We start from the raw sequence: 23,268 nt of genomic DNA on the forward strand, positions 1-23,268 counted from the left end.
GCCGAGGAGTTGGTGTATATTATACACCTGTGCCTATCCCTTCAGGGCAGCAGGCGTGGAGCTATGTTATGTGCGTTATATTCTGATCAGTCACCGTAATGATTATTTCCATTTTGGGACAAATCACAAAAATCACTTTGTGATCCCTAATTTAGTCTCTTCTTCTTTGCGAGTCGATGGCGATCGATACTAAATTTTTGCTGACCAATAATTGGCCACGCTTACGGCATTGTCAGTGGCTTCGTAAAGGTCTTTAATAGTGCAGGTGTTAGGGCACTTAGGACAGCACAAAAGGTGATACTCCACACTCGCAATCATCGCAACCATCAACCAGATATCCCCACCTGCTGAGATTATCCTTGCAGCGGCCAACCTGTGTCCGGAGCCTATTTAAAGACTTCCAGACTGGCCGATCCTTTCACCACGATGGCGATCCAATGTGATCGGTCCTCATCAGGACCCTAATTTAGTTAGGACATTACAAGGACTTAAACAGAGCTGGCGAGAAAAGGGTGTACTACCTCTGCTTACCCCTTCGGGGACATAGGCGTGTTGCTATGTTGTTAAAAAATATGCCTCTGCCTGCCTGAAAGGATGATGAGCTTACATGTGAAAAAGAAACGTATCCGCATTTCCTCTAACTTTTGTACCCGCTTCAGAGCGCAGATATCCAAAGGTGGGTACAAAGACATTGTGTGTAACGATTCGAACATTTCGAACGTTCATCGTTCCGTGCTTCCTTTCTTTGCATGGAGTTATATGTCTTGACCCATGACGATATTTAAAATACTGTGACTGGCTCATACCAGTCTATGTATATAACGGCCACTCTCCCCTCCTCACCAGCGTCTGAGCTAGGATTAAACCCTCAGAACATAGTTTAGACATAAATTGTGAGGGGTGCGCGCGGATCGTTATTTAGTAATTGCCAATCTGGTGTCAGAGTTATTATTGAGCCGCCAAAGGCCCCTGACATGGCTCATGTAACGACTACTAACTTACACCAGTAATAAGTAACCGGGACCAACGGCTTAGCGTGCCTTTCGAAGCACGGATCATCTTACTTTTCACAATCAGGTGATCAGCCTGTAATGTCTTAACCAAACTAGGGATCACAAAGTGATTTCCGTGATGTGTCCCCACCGGGATTTGCATCCGGAACCTCCGGCACGTGAGCCCGACGCTCAAACCACTGGACCACGGAGGCCGTTATGTCTGTCAATTACCCGTCTCTTTCCTTTTCGAGGGATAAGAAAATGACAGGTACAACTGAACTAAAACTCAGATGGTGTGTAGGTACTGGAATCAACACCTTTATTTATAAATTACGTACTTACTTACTTTTGTAACTGACTAATATGGGAGGCTGTATGCGCGAACATGTAAACAAACTGTATAATGATCGACAACATACCTGCGTAACGAAATACGAACATGTCTTTGTACTGGTATTGCGCATACCTGCCTTTTCGCCACAAACGTAAGTGGAATTGTATGCGGTTCTCTTTTTTTGCTGTTGTAATATTTCTCGCTTTGTGTAGTTTGCAGAGCATATATTACTATGGACACTAACATTTTCTTCTTTTCGTTGAAGCGTTATATACAGAATGTTAGTGACATCGTAACGAAAACTTTGAAGGAGGAATTTTCCGTCGCTATTATAATGGAACTCAAAATAATTTAAATAAAACACTGACATTTTCATGGATTTTCCGACAAGAAATTTCACTTGATATTAACTCAGAATCATGATCTGAATCATCCCCCTCAGTATTTGATAAGGTGTCACTAACAGACATACTTACATATAGGTATGGCTTCCTGTAGCAGTCTAAGTGACATCGTAATGAATAATGAAAGGTCTCTCATTCGGCTAACGATTCTAGGGTTAATATCGAAAGGATTTTTTCATCAAAGAAGTGTAGAATTGAAAATAAATAAAATGCTCAAAAAGTAATGAATTTTGCGACGGAAAATTCCACTTGTAAATGTATTGTAGTGGTATAAGCATAGTATGAGGAGCTCGGTGGCGCAGCGGTAAACGCGCTCGGTCTGCGATTGTTGAAGTTAAGCACCTTTCGAAAAGTCCGTTCATAGGACGGGTGACCACAAAAAAAAGTTTTCATCTCGAGCTCATCCGTGCTTCGGAAGGCACGTTAAGCCGTTGGTCCCGGCTGCATTATCAGTCGTTAATAACCATCAATCCGCACTGGGTCCGCGTGTTGGTAAGGCCCGATCTCCCTATCCATCCATAGGGAAGGCCCGTGCCCCAGCAGTGGGGACGTCAATGGGCTGATGATGATGAAGCATAGTATAGACCATGTACGGAGGGAGTTCGGGGATATGAGTGAAACCACTGAATGCTTGCATACGACTGATCATTTATTAGATCATAATCAAAGATGACATGACATAGCTATCTATAGTATGCTTATACCACTACAGTATTATTGCAGAAAATTTATGATGAGAGCCCTCATTTTAAAAAGTAAAATATATAATATACGACTAAAACCTATAATTAAAAGATTGAAAACAATGTAAATTAACCTTCAACAAGTTCATTCATGATAATTACTACGTGGAATAAACGATTCCGATGTCTAAAAAAGGCAATATTGTTTTTTTAATATTATTATTTTACTGTATTTTTTTATTCTTCACAAAAATAAAACTGGCATATTTATACATTGTTTTAAGTTTACGCGGTTATTATCATAATTAAAACACATAATAACGGGTTCTTACCGCGTTTAAATATCCCCATTTAAACGCGGTAAGAACCCGTTATTATGTGTTTTAATTGGCATATTTATACCATTGAAACCATCAGCCTTAGACCGTATATAACATGAAGTCGTGTAATATGATGCTCCATATTATGTTCATAGGTGTCTAGCCAATGAGCTAGATGGGCAATGGCCCATTATGTCCTATTCATCAAAAAAGACATCGCTCGGTCGGTTTTTACGACAGGCTGAAGAAGATAAATACCTGAACTTTTATGTATTTTATTCGCTCCTAATCCGGGACAAAATGAAATTATTAAGCCTATTCAATCAAGGTTTCAATTTCAAATAGCCTGGTGTTTTATATGATCGAGAGAGATGTCTATATTTCAAGGCCTAATAACGACTGGTTCGATATCCAATAACCGGATGTAACTAAGTGTCCGGGTATCCATTTTACGTCAAACGTTCTCTAAACGGCGACATTTGCTGGAACGACAAGTCATTTAGCTAAATAACCGTTTTTATTTACTGCCTGTCGCGTAACTGCGCGTCTTGGCCTTGGCGAATATATTTCGATTTTTTGGTCTTGTTTTGCATAGCCGTTGGTCCCGGCTATTAGCCGTAAAAATACCTCCACCAAGCAGCGTGCTCTATACCCCCATCGGTTGATTGAGGGGAGGCCTGTGCCCAGCAGTGGGACGTATGTAGGCTATTTATGTTTTTTATTGTTTGTATGTTTTGCGTCGTCGCCAAATGAAATGTGTACGGTTAGCTTGCGGAAACACAAAGAAACAACCGACTTAGAGTACAGCGAAATTATGAATTTATTACTGATTGGCCAATCGTCAGTCGCTCGCACAGGAACTTATCATACATAATATATAAGTATGACAAGGAACCTTTGGCAGCTCAATAATTACCCTGCAGGGTTGATGAAGTTGGTAATCCACCTCACAACTCACACGATAGAAGAGGAATACTTCTATATACATATCAGCTGTCATCATCTTCTCCCTAGCATTATCCCGTTTTTACGTGGTTCAGATTTGTCCGGTTTTTTAAAGAAGCGACTGCCTGTCGGACCTTCCAACCGGCGAAGGGAAAACCGGGTCACATATATCCCAAGATGAATTTTTCGGGAATGTGGGTTTCCTCACGATGTTTTTATTCACCGCTGAGGACGTGATAATCAAATATGAATTTGAAAACACCTCTGACGGCCTCTGTGGTCCAGTGGTTGAGCGTTGGACTCACGATCCGGAGGCCCCGGGTTCGAATCCCGGTGGGGACATATCACAAAAATCACTTTGTGATCCCTAGTTTGGTTAGGACATTACAGGCTGATCACCTGATTGTCCGAAAGTAAGATGATCCGTGCTTCGGAAGGCACGTTAAGCCGTTGGTCACGGTTACTACTTACTGATGTAAGTAAGTAGTCGTTACATGAGTCATGTCAGGGGCCTTTGGCGGCTCAATAGTAACCCTGACACCAGGGTTGATGAGGTTGGTACGTCACCTCACAACCCACACGATAAGAAAGAAGAATTCGAAAAAAAATTCGACAAGCATTGGTTTAGGCCTAAGTGAGAGGCAAGCGTTCTACCAACTGGGCAACCACGGCTCACAGACATCAGCTGTATTGAAATATAATAAGTAACATTACTATGTATGGAACCGTAACACTCAGCCCAGCACCAATTGAGCGTCATTGATACCACAATCCATTCAACAGAAGATCGTGTAATAAATAAAACTATTTCAGAATAATACAAAATCCTATTAGATCGTCTATATGGAGATATCTATAAATACATTAAATATGCTTTTATGTACTGTGACATAATGTCCTTTCATGTTCGCTTCAGTATTTTTTTTTTTTTGCCACGCTTAGCCGCCTAATGTTTGGCCCAACGCAATAACTATTCCAAGCTTGTGATAACTGAGAAAAAATCGAGCTCCTAATTCCTTCAAATATTTAAAACCCGACTGCACAAATAAAAAACCCCACGAAAATATTGTTTACTCCATTGCTTTTCCTTCACCGCTGAGCACGTGATAATCATTTATGATCCAAACATGAATTCGGAAACAAATTCGACAATCATTGGCTTAAGCCATTGCGGGATTCGTTCTTTAAACCAACTGTTCCCTCCGTGGTCCAGTGTTTGAGCGTTGTGCTCACGATCCGGAGATCCCGGGTTCGAATTCCGGTGGGGACAAATCACAAAAGTCACATTGTGATCTCTAGTTTGGTCAGGAAATCACTAGCTGATCACCTGATTGTCCAAAAAGTAAAAAGATCCGTGCTTCGGAAGGCACGTTAAGCCGTTGGTCCCGGCTATTACTTACTGATATAAGTACGTAGTCGTTACATAAGCCATGTCAGGGGCCTATGTCGGCTCAGTAATAACCCTGACACCAGGGTTGATGGGTTTGGTAATTCACCTCACAATCCACATGATAGAAGAAGACCAACAGATTTTTTTTAAAATTATTGTTTCAATATTCAACTAAATACTCACATCAACGTAGATCCCAGGTATAGTGAACACCCTCGTGGAAGGTTCCTCCAGAGGGGTGTATCTGTAGAACTCGTGATTGCCCCGGTACCACTTGACGGAGTACAGAGGGGCGTCTTGCATGTCCCGGGAGCAGATCAGAGCAGCCGTGCCTCCCCGGATAATGGTTGTGGGTTCCACAAGTAGCCTGACGTCTCGGAGGCTGGTCACACCTGGAAAGAGAAGGTTTCGGGTTAACATGTGTCGGGTTAGTGACATAACATAAACATATTAAACTTCCTATATTCGTCCCACTGCTGGGCACAAACCTCCCCTCAATCAACCAGTTTTATGGAGCATACTTCACCACGTTGTTTCACTGCGGGTTGGTGGAGGTATTTGGGGTAGTAGCACGGAATTATGTTACTTTTTCGGATAAGTAGGTGTTAGTTACATCGTAACGAAAACCTTGAGGAATGATTGGAATTTTCCGTCGCAAAAGTTAGGAACTGACAAATAAAATTTTCATGAATTTTCGGACAGGAAAGTCCACTTGATATCAACTCAGAATCATGGTCTGAATCATTTCCCTCAGTATTTGTTATGGTGTCACGTTAGTATGGGCGTTAACCCATATGTACTTTTATGGCTACTTGGATAAGTACTTGTACGGGGAGTGAGTGACGTCGTAACGAATACTGAGAGTGATGATTCAGCTCATTATTCTGAGTTAATATCAAGTGGAATTTTCTACTTGATATCAATTCAGAATTATGGTCTGTGTCATCCCTGAAAGTTTTCACTTACACTCTGTATAATGTATGTTATTTAAACAGTTTGACAAAGTTTTGCGTAGTTAAGTAACACTTATGAGATTGGATAAAAGCTTAAGAAATTATTTACCTAGAATTTTATACCCAAGAACGTTGGTTTTATATATTACGAAAAATTTTAAGCGTATATTCTAAGAAACTTATTTTACTTTTATTTTCAAGAAATTTGCCGCAGTTGGGGTTGAGTTTATGTTGGAACATTTTTACTTTTTGGTGCACATAAAATTTCTAGTTTAGGAGTTTAAAAATTATTATGAGCCTTTCTGAAGGATCTGTGATCCTGTTCGGAGGACGCTTGGCTTTGATCGTAGTGTGACGGATTCGAAACCCGGCTCGGGCTGTAAACCACTGAATTTTACTTTATGAATTGTAATTCATGTTTCTTCTTCTTCTAATCCCTTTATCCCCTGCTGGGATGTAATTCATGTTTGGATCATAATAATTCGATAAATGTAACTAACACAATATGGATGAATCGTCTGAAATATATATATTTTTAAGTAATTAAAATATTATAGTTACAATGGTAATAAAATATATAACATAGTCAAATTACCTACCTACACTAAAATACGTCAAAACATACAAATATATAGAAAACCATATCAGGCGTCAAAAAGCCCCCCGGAAAGCGAGCCCCGCCTGAACGTACCCATTATGCTTGCAGCGTTGCCTCTCTGGACCGCAAGTGAAATACGCTGCGCAAGGAAAAAGGCAGCTCGAGGATCTCCGCCTCCAACCCTTATATGGCGACCAACATCACGCACCAAAGCTTTGGCCTCAATGCCCCAAGGTCCCGCTGTTTCCAACGCAAATGGCACGAACTCATACGCTGATTCCAAATTATAGTATTAGTAGTTTAGTTTTAGTATTTTTTTTAATAATTGTTATCACGAGGCTTCCAGGATTTGTGGCCGGTTAATGGCAACACAACATAGTTGGCGAGGAAAGGGTATATAAAAGTACGTGCTCGAGCTTTAAAAGTACAAGCCGATTTATCGACAACCGCATATTAATATCACAATGAACAATGTAAATCGATGTAGCCAGCAGTCCAGCCAGAAATGTCTTGGTGAAGCCGCTTCACACGCCAACGTTAGGTAATAGACGACATGCAGACTCGTGTATTTAGTGCTAAGGGCATATCACCTTTGTTTCTATGATCTGGCGTAATTTTTATGTAACTATAATTAAAACACATAATAACGGGTTCTTACCGCGTTTAAATCAGGGATATGAGACTCCCGATATTTCGACACTGTTTCAAGTGCCACTATCACGGGATGATTGACGAGATTGGAGTGGAGTAAGTAGATCTATAATTTTCTACGGGCAGACATAGGTATCTGTTTCTTTGCCGCTTGTTTATGTATTTGATATCGGAATGTTCGGAACCATCTGAACTCGCACTAAACTCACTACGACAAACCGCACTCACTGTGTCCTCACGTTTTGTCACCACATTAGGCCGTTTTAAGCTTTTTAAAACACCTACCACTGGATTCTACATGCTCGATAATTTGAACCCGTCTTCCCTATTTAAATTTACTCGATGATAATAACCGCGTAAACCTAAAACAATGTATTATGTAACTATATCTTCATCTTACTTCCCCTCTTCAAGGTCAATACTCTAGCAGTTGCAATTCTAAGATGCCAATAGAGGCGCGCTGACCCCAGAGCGACAAGATTTATCGCATGTAATAAATTTACGTAGGAACGTCGTGCGTTTAATTTTTCAACTTCGGGAAAAATTGCCCCGTTTAGAAACAAACTCGACTATTAATCTGAGAGAACTTCACTTTTTTCGAGGAACTGTATTTACCTAATGCTAGTGCTTCATCGAACTTATAATTTTGTCGGATGTAAAAACTTAGAGTTATGTAAGTGATTTATACATATACATTTATTTACACATACATGAGATCACGCTTATTTCCCGTTGGGGATAGGCAGAGACCACGAAATTCTACTACTACGATCCTGACACCTCTTTCGCTTCGTCTACTTTCATCTAAGTTTTCATGCTCGCTGGTTTAAAGCATTGTTGACTTGGCCTTTCTTTAAAAAAACCTGGATTTGGACGAGCCTTTATCTATTTTGTAGCATACATTGCGAAAGACTAAATATATAGAATATAAAGAAAATATATAAAGAAAAAAAAACATATATTATGTAGTTGTTACCAGACCACCTCTAAAGTATTTTCCAGATGTGAAATCTACTGGAACGTCGTTTCCTATTCCTAATAGTAAACACTTAATCTTGTCTTCGGCTCATTTTCCAAATAGGATCTAAAAAACCTACGATAGATCATGGTCTAGGACCCAATTTATTATGGCCCCAAAAAGGAAAATACCTTCCGAGTCCTCACATTAGGATTCAACCCAATACATTCAATTGAACTTGAAGATTATTTAGTTGTCTGCTGAATTAGGAATTAAGAAAAAAATATAGATAGTAATACGGGTAAAAAGGGTAAGGGGTAGGGGGAGTTTAGTGAAAGAATTGGCCTTTGATAGACAAGAATGGAGAATGCTACATCGACAAGAGCGTGGCTCTTAAATTAGTGATGTGATAGTACGAGCAACCACGGTCGCGACACCAATAAATGTATGCAGCTGTATAAACGCTACCTTACCTGGTTTCTTGTTGGTGGCACAACTGTGGTGGGATCTTCGATCCTCAGTCGCACTACCAACTTGTGGCTAGCGGAGTACTATGCCCAGTTACTATGTACCGGTCCTCAGGCCTGTTGTATTACACTTTGTACCGGGTGAGGGCCCTTAGCGCTCCCCATTTCTCCGGGCAAGTAGTTAATGCCATTTGCGGCAATACTACAATAAGTCACTTCATAAAAAAAACAACTGTGGTGGCGCCACGATTACCAAAAAAACGATTACCCTCGAAATAAGCATGCGTCGTACAAAAGTTCTATTTTTTGCCTTTGGTGGGTTTTCTCTTGGCCCCAGACTTGGCATTGACGAGGCCTAAGATGGAGCGATCTTATAACCTGGGGTCCTTTAAATCACGGGTGAATAGGCATTTTCTGGGTAAGCTCGTTCCAACGTCGATCTCTTCTCCTCCTCGTGGAAGAATGAAGTCAAGAGCAAACCTCTCTTAATTAAAAAAAAAATGAGCTCGCTAGAAGGTGCCTGTTCACTCTGGACTTGAAAGCATCTGGGTTATATGCATTCGGAAATACAGAAGACGGCAGAGAAGTTCACGTCAGACCGTGTCTCTAACGTCATTTGTTTCCTATCAAAGGGAGCCTTTAGACCATAAGGGAGGGTTCACACTCCTCACATTAAGATTCTCAGCCAAATCCATCCCTAGGCACGAAGCCTGATCAAAATTCCACGCCGGCAAAATAATATATGACCCCAAAACATAGCGTGAACCGTTGTATTACCATTCGTAACAAGTCCAGACCCCAAGAGACTACTCGCAGAAAACCAAGAAATAAAAGACTGAACCTAAGATATATATTGCTATGTGACCTAAAGTATCAAATAAGGCATAGAAATTGAATCGAGATAGCCCGGTCCAAATATCTGAGTGGGCAATTTATATTCAGACGAAACGAATTCATTTCCCAATTTTTTTTTGAGTTCCCACGGGTATTTGTGAAATTAGAAATGGAAAAGGAATTCCAGCATATACGGTAAATACATCAGGTAAACAGGTAAACTCCATTTTTAGATAAGCCTCGAAACAATTTCGGTATATTCGAAATGACATATTCTTGCAATACATTTATTTATTACCATAGGGATAATATAGACTTAATTTGGATAACAAATCACTTTTCCTTGTTTCCAATATAAGGGCCGGCCCAAATCTACTCAACTCAGCCATTTTATTCAGTTATTTTTTGCTGACCCTATTTCGTACTTCAGAAAGGACGAATCATCGAGAATATGTTCTAGGTCATCAATCGTACACACAATATCTCCACGTATTTTATATTTTGTGTTGATACCCAGAAGCCTAAGCCAAGTTGCAAACGATTACGAAAATCGAAAGCGACAGAGATAACATTCTAGGAGATTGACATGTATATATATATCAATTCTTGTGGATTTTCGAAATTGTTTGCAACTTAGTGTTACTGAATAATCGATTATCGATTACTCGATATAACTGAAGAATTTTCAATATCAGCAGTACGCGATAGGCACATCGATATTTAAATTATTTACGGGCTTAGAAAATAATCGATAAGATAAGATATTTATTGCATTCCTGATGTTTACAGAGGTCTTAAAAGTAGCGGAAAGTACAAACAGGAACCCTGTAAGGGTACTTCAACAACAAACAAAAATTATACACAATGAAAACAGAAAACCAAGAATAAAAATAATGAAGATTATGTTAAAACGTACGTTACAATCATCAGTATCTAAAAGATTCGTTAAAAAACTCATGCAGCGTTTGGAATTCCAATTAAATATTTTTTAACGAAATTTTGAAGAGATTTATTTTGTTTTGTTTTTTGATTATTCGATATACTTACAGTTGATTTTTTGGGTAACACTTACGCGACTTGACTAACCCTCCCGCTAAGAAACAGTATTAGTTGTTATATCTTTCTCAAAACTTATACCTGGTTTACGAATTTTATTTACAAATAAAACCAAATTAACTAAAGTGGGCAAATAAATACACAATCCTAATCTTGATTAATGGCGTGCTCTAAGAAACTGAACGAAACAAGCTACACAAGTTCCCATGTAGACCAAATTAGAGTTTCGGAACCATCGACGATATAAACAAATAGACACCTGCAAGGTCTGCGAATTATATTGAGGGCTACGGCCAATAAACGCAACGTGGTCGAAGGCCTCGATATAATTCACGCCGCGCGCGGCGTGGTTGTCGTGCAGAGCCTGCTGGGGGGGGGGGGGGGGTCAAAAAGGCCACATCGAAGCACATCATCTAAAAGCAATATTGCAATTTTATATTTGCGCATATACAAGTAAGTGCGCAATGGAAACAAATGTCAAATAAGAATATTGCTTTTCTCGATGAATTGCTTTAATATGGCCATTCCTCCATTTGTCTTAAATTTTGTATCGGATGAGAGCCGTCAGCGCTCCTTATTTGTCCGGTTAGGTAGTAGTAGCCATTTGCAATATACAAGAAGTTACGTCAACAAAATAATAATGCCTTATGTTTATTGTTTTGGATAGAATTACTTCTGTCAACTAGCCGAGGTAAAAGCGGGCAGGGAAAACGGGACACTGTGTTCTGATTGGCTCGCGCAAGATGCTGAACACGACAAGTTTCCGTAAGCGATCGCGATTGGTCGAACGTTGTCGGGCGCCATCTTATATCTGATCTAGTCAGATGTGTTGACAGAACTCGTTTGTCTGTTATTAGCAGTGATATTCGGGATTTTATTTGCTTAAATTTCATAAAATGCTAGGAAAATATGGAAGCGGCTTTTAAAAACACTTTATTTTTTATAATTAAACAATACAAAACGTTTTGAAATAAAAGGTAACGATCGTTTAAAATGTCGGTTTCCTTAAAATTCTTGTCTTGAATAATAGTATCTAAAAATATTATCCATATTAGTAGTCAAGCCAGCAAATTAAAAAAAAATAAGCGCCCGAATAACCTATAACTGTTTTTAGGAATTTAGAAGATGTATCGCCGATGTTTGGAACCAACTAAATTGCACAGTTCGAAACTCACGGCCAACATGCAAGTCCTTCTAGCTAATAGCATAAACTTGTTGATTAGCAGTAGATTTTAAGATATTATGTGCACTGAATATCGAGTGAGATCCATCGGCGCTCTCCAATAAGCGACTTTCAAAGCTACGTTCCTCAAAAATAACATAGATGGCACTGTAAACAATTTCATGGTTTGTTTTTGGGTATAAATAAGGACCCTTTTTATTACACTGACACTGACAGTTTGGCTAAAACAACAGATGTTTGTTTTAGTTTTCCCCGAAGGGTAAGGCAAAGGGAACTATGCCCATACAGCCATGTCTGACGTATTTTTTTTCTTGATGATTAATGAAATGATGAAAGGTGATGATGATGAAACCTAAGCCCCCACCCTCGGAGTAGACTCCTACTCCGAACCCCAAACGAATTAACTCAAAAGTCCGCATAAACTTTTGAGTTATGAAGCGGCTTCCCGGCACGAAGCGAAAATAGGCAGATACACTTTGTTTATTGAATACTCCAATATAATAACACTCGCGAATGTCTTCCGACTAACTTAATGCGATCATTAACCACAAAACACCACTTCGTATATTTAGTTTATACTATAGACTTCGTATATTTAGATTACTGAATGAAGAAAGCAACTGTCCCGTTCCCGTTTCCCGCCGAAAAGCCCTAAAACAACAGAACTATGACAAGGTTGAAAATCTGTTTGTAACAGTAAAATAAGAATAGTCAGATGATTGTTTGTGATGATCCAAGGAGGTCCGTGTTGATCTATGTTTGTGATTACTTATTGTTTTCCCGGTCCATATACTGCGCTTTATACTTACTCTGTTTGTTACGCATTGTATTTATTGTACACAAGGAAGGGACTAATATCTGAGATACAGGCTCGGCCTAGTTCAGATACTAGTGAACACTAGACTAAGTTTATAATGCGTTACTTATATTAAGAAATTATGTATGAACCCTGTATTAAGTTAATAAAGTTTAAGTTTATTTACACACCCCGGCACAATTACATCTTCCACCCATTATTATTCTGATCAAAATAAAGAGAAGCAATATAGGCAGCAACATAATTCAATACATAATGTGATCCAAATATCAAGCAACAATTATTTTTATATTTCTGCCATTACACTGTATTTTTGAATCATTATGTACCCGAGTAATGAGAAAATAGGTAATTATCACGTTAAATCTGGACAGCGCCATCTATATTATATTTGGGGAGCTTAGTACAGTCCTTCATTGCCAAGTAATAAATGTCATTACGGCAAATTTACAATAGGTCACTTCAAAAAAAGAAACTTACAAAGGTCTTCTTCTATCGTGTGCGTGGTGAGGTGGAGTACCAACCTTATCTTTGCAAAAGAGTTCGTAAACTAATAGGAATAATGATAAAGCTTAGAAGTGCGGCAAGTTTAAATATCCAAAAACTAGTTTATTTTGCTGTCTGTCAATCCATCATCACTTACTGTATTAGTATCTGGGGGGGAGCGGCCAAATCGATTTTGATCGACTTGGAGCGTGCTCAACGTGGTTTGCTGAAAGTTATGCTTAAGAAGCCTTACAGATACTCTACTTGTGATCTGTATAAAGAGGCAGACGTCTTAAGCGTGCGTCAATTATATATCCTAAACACCAGTCTTATCACACATAAATCTACACTGAGCTCAACAGATTATCCCTCTCTCATTGCTAAACGGGTTTACAATATAAAAGTCCCTCTGGTAAATACAAGTTTTGCCCAACGTCTGGGACACTATGCTCGGGCTAAAATCTATAACACAGTTGCTAACCACTGTGACATCAAATCCAGCACTGTTAGGGCTGCAAAACTCTCAATTGTAACATGGTTAAAGTCCCTTGACTATGATACTACGGAATCACTTTTACATCCTTGCATCTAATATCTTCTACCTTCTTTTAAAAATACTTGCGTAACATACTCGTTCATAACATACCTTCATACAAACTCACCCTTACACCCACACATACTTATATTCACATACATAAATTGGAAAAACGTACACCCTCACACACATAAAATTATCCTAACTCTGACCCCCACACATACACTCTCACATACATAAATACATATGCACTTATTTTGATACTGACTTATTATTGTTATGATTACTTCTACTATTACACTGGCATACACTAAACTCGTATACTCACACATTCATATTGCTACTTAACACACACCCTTCGCTCTAATACTTAGATGTAAGTTTAATTTTAAGTTTCCTTTGGCAAACTATGCGCCAATATCACATGTACCCATTTTTTTACGGTTTCCCAAGATACAGGCTCCGCCTAGTTTGGGAACCTCTGTTCATTTGGATATATTTTTACCGACTTCAAAAAAGGAGGAGGTTTTCAATTCGACCGTATATTTTTTTTTTTTTTTTTTTTTTTATGTTTGTTCGGGCATATCTTCGTCGTATATGAACCGATTTTGATAATTCTTTTTTTGTTTGAAAGGAGATATACCCAAGGGGGTCCCATGTCAAGGAAGTCAGGATCTGATGATGGAAGACCAGAGAAATCGAGGGGAATTTTCAAAAATCGTAGGAGCGACTAGTGCGTTTGTAAAGTCATATTGATCGGATCGATCTTTAGGCTTCGGGAAAATTTCCCGACCTTCGAAAACTGGTCAGCATCAGGGAGATACCCTATGGCCTGGCAAAACTATACAACCTGGAGCAATTTTTCTTTCACGAAACGTATTTAAATCTTGATCAAATTCAATCGCCGGTGCAAAAAAACAAAATGGCGGAAAAAAAAGATGGCCGCCATACAAAATTTTGTCGATTTTGGAAGAAGCCCGTTTGGGTAAAAATAATGTATGGGGCGCTTACTCAAAACGTCATGTAGAGTACGGAAATACTTTCTGGTCACCAAAAACTGCTCCGCATCAGAGAGATACTCTACGGCCTGGCAAAACTATCGCACGTGAACCAATATTTCTTTCAGAGCACTTATTTAAATCTAGGTCAAATTCCATAGCGCGTAAAAAAAAAAAACAAAATGGCGGAAAAACAAGATGGCCGCCATACACAATTTTGTTTTTTCAGAAAATGTCTCGGGATATAAAATATATATCGGGGTTGTGATCGGATCGTCATGTTAAGTATGGAAATACTTCCCGATTTTCGAAAACTGCTCCGCATCAGGGTGACACCCTACGGCCTGGCGAAACTATCACACCTGAACCAATTTTTCTTTCACGAAACCTATTTAAATCTTGGTCGAATTTAATGGCCGGTGAAAAAAATACAAAATGGCGAAAAAACAAGATGGCCGCCATACAAAATTTTGTTTTTTCAGAAAATGTCTTGGGGGTAAAAATGATGTATAGGGGTGTGATCGGAACGTCATCTTTGAAAACTGCTCCCAATCAGGGAGACATCCTACGGTCTGGCAAACCTATTGCACCTGGATTTTGTTTGTTTCCACGACACCCATTTAAATCTTGGTCAAATTCTGTCGCCGGTGAAATAAAACAAAATGGCGGAAAAACAAGATGGCCGCCATACGAAGAGGGACAGTTTCGAATAAACAGGACACGCGAGCTGCTTTAGCAGCGAGCGAACCACGCGAAATCTACTGTATCTATATGTATGCGTGAGTGTGTATGATAGCAGCTTCCACTGACAACCACATGTGTGTATGTACACATACACATGTGTGTGTGTGTGTGTGTGTGCGTGTGTGTGCGCGCGCGCGCGCGTGTGTGTGTGTGTGTGTGTGTGTGTGTGTGTGTGTGTGTGTGTGTGTGTGTGTGTGTGTGCGTGTGTCTGTGTGTGTGCGTGTGTACGTGCGCGTGTGCTCGTGTGCGTTAGCGCGTGTGTGAGTGTGTGTGTGTGTAAACATGTTCATCAATAATAATTGTGATCACTACTAATAATATATTATATTATTATATATGAATATAAATCAGAAAATCTGTCTGTCTGCATCCTTGCTCGGTCTAACCATCACTTAAAATCGTAAAATAAAATAAAATTTTTAACAAAAAAAAAAACCGACTTCAAACGCAAAACTAAAAAGCAATAAATAAATTTACTTCGCACAAAGTAATTAGTACGTATTTTCAATTAGTTAATTAATTTATAATTCTGAAGTCGGTGCCAAGTAAATGCTACAACAACCCTACTACAATATCAAATTACTATGTACACACAATATTGTTTAATACCTATATCAAAGCAATTACAAAACAATGTCAAACAAAAAATTACAAAACAATCAGTATTGAAAAATATATGAATCGGTACTTCGTTGTAGCATTTCCTTGGCACCGGCTTCAGATTTATAAAATAATTAACTAATTGAAAATACGTACTAATTACTTTGTGCGAAGTAAATTTATTTATTGCTTTTTAGTTTTGCGTTTGAAGTCGGTTTTTTTTTTGTTAAAATTTTTTTAATATAAGTACTCATCCTATTTTATGTGCCAATTTGTATTGTTTTCTGGTAATAAAAACATTTTTCATTTTTCATTTCATTTTTTATCACAAACTTGGTGTCAGGGTTACTATTGAGCCGCCAAATGCCCGTGACATGGCTCAATTTTATTACAAAGGTAATAAAAATTAATACGAAAATAATTCACTTCATTTGATTTAATTTGCAAAAATGAGAGGCAACAGGAATCCTCGCGATTTATTGATAATGTTTAATGACTCTTTATTTGAATAATGCTATAGAGGTATATTCTGTACTCGTGATATTACCAATACGCGAAACGGGGAGGTTAAAATGGCCACATCGAAGCAATCCATCTAAGAAAACCATATTGCAATTTAACATTTGCGCATATAAATGTAAGTGCGCAATGCAAACATAATGTCAAAAAGCAATATTGCTTTCTTAGGAGAATTGCTTCCATGTGGCCATTTTGACCCCCCTGAAATCAGTTTTTTTTTTAATTTCGTGTGCAAGGTCTGTTAAATACACGCTGATGTACGAAGCGAAACAAAGAAGGCTCGGTGAGGGGTACTCAGTTCACTTTGCGATGGATGTACTGACTACCGTAATTGTGATAAAGTCATAAACAAGTTATTGGAATATGAACATAAACCTGATCGATGAACACTGCATAATTGAAACGCAACGCGTTTCGTTCTACGTGCGACCGGCACGCCCCCTAGTGACTAAATATTGTACTATCTATCTGTCACTGTCAGCTGATGCTTTTTCTTTTGTTCAGTTGTTCTTGCGCATATATTCGTATTGTAACCGAAAACGTTTCTCTCCAAATAAATCTACATTATTAACTTTAATACTTAGTTTCATTACAAGTTATGTTACGAAGCGAATATTATTGGTACCAGAACTTCCTGGACAATTTAAAATTAGAATATTCTCAAACTCCATTTTGTAAAGTTTTAAGTAGGTAGCCGAAAAAGACTCCCTTATTTCACTTTTGTTTTTTTACTTTCTTTCCGTTTCTCGTTATTGTTTTTTTTCGTACAAATAATAACTTAAATCTCAGAATCCATTGTATACTTTTACTTCACTTCACATTTTTTTTTACTTTAATTTGTGTACTTTTTTCCCTGTTCGGACTCTATGACGTACCACGGAATTCTACTTAATCAGGTTGAATTTAGGTTTAGATCATAGATGAATGATATTACGTGGTGGTGTCGACCACACTTCCGAAATCATAAAATACTTACGCTTCCTTCTTTATATATTTTAGAAATTTGTAAATTTGTTCGTAAATACCAAGATTTTTTTAAACGTCGCGAAGATCTCCCTGTAAAGTACACATTGCGCCATGGAAAAAGATTAAATTTACCTATATCTAGACTCGTCCTGCATTCTTGTAGCCCATATGTGATGTCCATCAAAATTTATAATAAACTGCCTAACATATTAAAAGAAGAAAAAAGTGACAAAATCTTTATTAAAAAAATAAAAGAACTTCTCATTAATAAATGTTACTATAGCACTAGTGAATACCTTAATGATACTGATGTTACTACTTGAAAAGCTTCCTCCTCTCTTTTAAACTTCTATTCTGTTGTGCCCGAAAGGGTCTATGATGTGAAACTCATACATGTAACTTACAAACTTGTACACCATCATAGTATGCAAATAAAGAATATTGAATATATTGAATATTGGTTTTCAATTTTATTGCCTGGATAATGACGATAGATTCGCCCCCTATTATAATATATATTCGCCCCCTCCAGTTGATTGAGGGTAGGCCTGTGCCCAGCAGTGGGACGTATATATGCTGTTTATGTTGTTGTTGTTGTATAATATATGGGACTTAAACACTGGCAAGGAGTGGGTGTATTACTCCCGTAGTCATTAGTCACGAGTACTAATATGTCTACACTTTGATACCATGTCCCATTAACTTTTTTGACAAATTAAACTGTAAGTCTCATTAAATGTCAGAAACTACATAGGTACAACGTTTTAAATTCAAACCCATTTATTAACTTCCACCGAACTGTTTGAATAGAACGGTAGTGCACATACTTTTCAAAGTCCAAGAGAAATACGTAGTTGTATTAGAAACGTAAAATTCAGTTCCAAGAAATGCGCTTATTTTTGTTTTATTTAGTCGGACTGTTTCGATTTTATTTTATTTAGAACTAATAGAAAAATACGTTTACTTTTTAGACTAAACATGCCGTAGACGGCGTTAATTATTTGGGCGGAGTTCTAAGCGCTCTCATGCGCAAAATTTAAGAGAAAAGCCTTGAAGGTGCCCAGGTGGGCGCGAACCCTGACTTAAGGCGACACCTGAGAGGATTATTTTTGATGGAATCAGCGTCGCTTAGGCCAAGATAGTGATAAACAGACATCGAAGTCTGTCGCGCGGTCCTGCCACATCATCATCATCATCAGCCCATTAACGTCCCCACTGCTGGGGCACGGGCCTTCCCTATGGATGGATAGGGAGATCGGGCCTTAAACCACCACGCGGGCCCAGTGCGGATTGGTGGTTATTAACGACTGCTAATGCAGCCGGGACCAACGGCTTACCGTGCCTTCCGAAGCACGGATGAGCTCGAGATGAAAACTTTTTTTTTGTGGTCACCCATCCAATGACCGGCCTTTGCGAAAGTTGCTTTACTTCAACAATCGCAGACCGAGCGCGTTAATCGCTGCGCCACCTCACACATAATTGGGGGTAATTATGTAACAGTGACAGAATCGCGTGACAGCGATCGGTGTTCAGAAGCCGCTACATTTTACGAGTATAACCCACTCTGGTTCTTACGATAAGTATGCAAGGATATGCTTCTTCTTCTATCGTGTGGGTTGTGAGGTGGATAACAAACCCCAGAGGCTTCTGAACTTTTGGAAAGAGTTAGGTTGGCTTACGTAGTAAACAATAGCACGCATGATGGGCCATCTTAGAGACTAAATGCGGAAAATAGAGCCCTCTAACTAACTAACCAACTCCATCAACCCTGGTGTCAGGGTTATTATTGAGCCGCCATAGGATATGAGTCATGTACGACTACGTACTTACATCAGTAAGTAATAACCGGGATTAACGGCTTAACGTGCCTTCCGAGGCACAGATCATCTTACTTTTGGACAATCAGATGATCAGCCTGTAATGTGCTAACCAAACTAGGGATCACAAAGTGATTTTTGTGATTTGTCCTCACCGGGAAGCGAACCTGGGACCTCCGGATCGTGAGCCTAACGCTCTAACCACTAGACCACGGAGGCTGTTCCCATACCACACCACACACACCACAGCACAGTATTATTCCTTTTTCTATGGCTACAGTTAAGATTTTAATACTCATTATGACTCAAAGAAAAAACTGCGTTGTAACTCAGTCCCTTATATCTTATTCGACGCTCATCCTTCTTTTATTAAATTACGAACGTTGTTCATTATTCAAATATAATTTTGACCTTGACAATGGAGGAAAATTATTTAAGAGTGCACTGTAATGAAGTTTATTACGTTGACGTCGTTACATAAAAAAATCAAATTCAAATCCAAAATTAATACATTATTCAGTAAATAACATACACTATGAATCGTATTTTTTTAAATAACGAACGTCTCATCCGCTTAAAACTACTGCTGCTTCTCACTACCTGTATAGCCGGGGAAAAGAAGCTGCAAGAAAAACCTTGGCACAGGGCCCTAGATGTTCTTTAAAAAAAAACGTTAAATAAGTACTGTTAAACAAATAGTGGTGGACAAATAATGGGGGCAAGGGGAGTAAAGATCAAGGTAGGTACGATCACGAGCATTAATATGTATACGCTATGGTACCATGTCACATTAACTTTTTTGAAGAAAACAAGGCTCATTTGGAAGCGAACCTTGACCTATAGATATTCGATTAACTTATCGATGTGCATCGAAGCATAGAATAAGGAATAATACTAAGTATCGAACGGTAACTCTCCGCTCAGCGGCGCGTATCCGCGGCTGAGCTAGGTTTACCTCACGCCTCCTCCGGTCTAATGTGCTCTATTGAAGTTTCCATTTTGTAATTAAAGGGCCCTGAACCGAATATTTTGGGACCAAAGCCAACCCGAATGTAAAGTGCTCATATTATGTAATGTGCCATCCGCTTTGGTTTCCCAACTGTTATTAGAGACCTTTATTAGACTAGGTATTTGATTTGTGTACGGTCACGAGCAAACATGTATACGTTTTGGTACCATGTCACATTAACTTTTTTGACAAATTGAACTGTAACTCTCACTAAATGTTAAATATGTTAGTGCGACAGAGTCCTAAAGTGGGTACATTATATTGCTCATGACTGTACAGGATGTTATGAGCGAACGATATAAGTAATACGCAAGTGCTTATCTACTGCGGGTAGATATCCACATCCAAGTCAACCAAAGCAATGGTCCCGCTTAGTAGTAACTCGACCGGGATTTGAACGCGTAACCAGTTTAATTAGACCACGGAGGTTTTAACGTAACAAGAAAATAGCGAAGTGATTATCATCTCCCTAACGTTATCCCGTTTTTCACAGACTCCGCTTACCCAACCTGAAGAATTGACAAGTCCGAACAAGTACAGAAGCGACTGCCTGTCTGACCTTCCAACCCGCGAAGGCGAAACCAGCCCAATATAGTTCAAGTAAGAAATAACTAAGCGATCAATCAAAAAAATATCGCTGAATCCTTTATCCAGCATGGATTTTCCTCGCACCCATAATATTATAAAGCTTAAGTGAAGGGAGGTTGGAAGATAATAATAATGATGACAAGCATTTTGGATGATATTTGGATGCCAGTCGGCTTGCCTCACTATCAAGGAGCGCCTGTTCGAACCCCGGTATCATACTTGAATAATGAGTTATTATTTTATCTCAAGTGCACTATTCACTAACACAGTTTGCTCGACGATCAGGCTGCGTTTCCATTGACACGGAGCTGTGCGGATAGGAGCGGAGATGTGCAGGAATCGACCAATCACCGTGAGGGAGAGAGTGACAGAGCGTCTTCGTTTTTCGCTCTCTCGAACGCTGTGATTGGTCAAATCCGCACATCTCCGCTCTTCTCCGCCCATCTCCGCGTCAGTGAATACGGCGTTCTATCACGTTGATCTATCAGAAAGCACGGTGAGGTGTAGGTAGGTATTTAGTCATCTTACGATGAATGTACGGTCACGAGTACTAATATTATGTATACACTTTGAAACCATGTCACATTAACTTTTTTGTCAAATTAAACCGTGAATCTCATTAAATGTCAAATATGATAGTGCGACAGGGTTCTAAAGTGGGTACATGATATTACTCACGACTGTACTTCTGACTACCCCAACCCAATCGGGGTGTACTTAATCGTGACCTTATGTTATGTTATGTCGGTCAACATTGCTAGAACAAATTGGAAACCCTCCACATTTGTCACAGTCCATTATGTCTTACAGTCGGACATCTGATCCTGTCAGAAACATTAGACGTAATCAGTTTTATGGAAAAAATACACAGGAACAATGGAAAAAATAACTTTCTGTCTTTGGTAATGTGTTTTTTGTTACGTAACATTTAGTTTGATTTTCTGTTGTCTCCTGTTTGGTATTGGATGAAATATAGCTTAGAATAAAACGTTTTCGTTTTATTTATCAATATCCTGTATATTAATAGATAGGATGTTAGTGACATAGTAACGAAAAACTTTGAGGGATAATTCTTAACACGATTCTGAGACAATATCCATTGGAATTTTCCGTCGCAAAAACTGAAAATAATTTAAAAAAAAAAAAAAAACAAAAATTTCATAACCATCAACCATGATTCTGAGTTGATATCAAGGTGACTTTCGTCGCTTGTCAGCAAGGTTTTGTCTGAAGTTTGATAACCACGGCTGAAGCCTACTAAAATGTGTCGCTCGATTAGCACCACCCAGAGGTCACGTGTTCTCAAGGGTGTCTACCGAAGTAGGCGTCTCAACCCTCAAAACTGAATGGATATCATTTTCTATGCTGCTGAACCGGGGAAGAATAAAATCATGGAACGTTTTCAGATTATAGCAGCAATAGACCAAACGAGCGCATATCTTCGCCACAAACTGTCTTCCATTTTGTCGAATATTTGGGAATTGAGAAATTGGCCACATCGAAGCAATTCATCTACGAAAGCAATATTGCAATTTGACAATTGCGCATATATGTATAAGTAAGTGCGCAATGCAAACAAATGTCAAATAGCAATATTGCTTTCTTAGATGAATTGCTTCGATGTGGCCATTTTAACCCCCCAGGGCCTAGGGCGACGGTAGAGGGCAAATAGTTATCGTCAGGCAGACACATCATCTGACCTCTCCTTCAGTCCTATCGGTTTTCCGTTCCACTGAAGCAAGGAGGGGTAAGACAAGTGTATGCGCCTGCGTTTTGCGCGAACGTCTGCGCACCTTAATATATCCTGCGTACCTGACCGCTTCCGTTTCCTCCGTTTACTCATCATGTCTGGGCTAACATATCAACAGTCGAATGAGGATTTTACTTTATTGTTGAACGAAAAGCGATTCCTAAACGGAGCACCGGAATTTGCGCAGAAGAGGTTGACTGTGAGGCATCTATCGAACGGAACGCAGCGCAGCAAACTTCCTGGGGCGTAATTTACATAGTTCTCGGGAAAAACCACGACGTAATTCAATATCTCCTTGCCCCACTACGCCTATCAGGAATAAAACATCTGACAATCACAAAGAATTAGCTGATGATGGCTGCAGATAATTTGGCTAATAAAATTATAAGTTTAAAACCAAAACTCGACTACAGAAAAATCACGCTCTAAAAAGTATGAAATCTATAAGTGAAAGACCTTTTTGTTAAATAAACTGTAACCTCACAAAATTTACCTTTTTAAAAATATTAGAATAGACTAGATATAGAAGTATAAAGAAGCTGCTTAATTTGTATTGGGTATTTAAACCCGCCAACAAACTGTTTTGCAATTTGGCGAAACATAATTTTTGTAAAACTGCAGTGTATATTTTTTGAATAAATAAATTATAAATAAATAAAAAAAATTAA

The 23,268-nt window shown here is 38.9% G+C and overlaps 1 protein-coding gene across 2 annotated transcripts in view; it reads right to left on the bottom strand.

Annotated features, from left to right (window-relative positions):
- LOC126370271 (uncharacterized) overlaps positions 1-23,268 on the bottom strand; it is a 156,980-nt gene that overhangs the window by 27,979 nt on the left and 105,733 nt on the right. For both annotated transcript variants that reach the window (XM_050015096.1, XM_050015095.1), the window contains exon 2: positions 5,255-5,463. In XM_050015096.1, the coding sequence (XP_049871053.1) occupies positions 5,255-5,374 (120 nt within the window). In that variant the 5' untranslated portion in view covers positions 5,375-5,463. The remainder of the gene's footprint in view (positions 1-5,254; positions 5,464-23,268) is intronic.

Source organism: Pectinophora gossypiella, chromosome 10 (assembly GCF_024362695.1).
Source record: "Pectinophora gossypiella chromosome 10, ilPecGoss1.1, whole genome shotgun sequence".
In the NCBI taxonomy this organism is placed as follows: domain Eukaryota; kingdom Metazoa; phylum Arthropoda; class Insecta; order Lepidoptera; family Gelechiidae; genus Pectinophora; species Pectinophora gossypiella.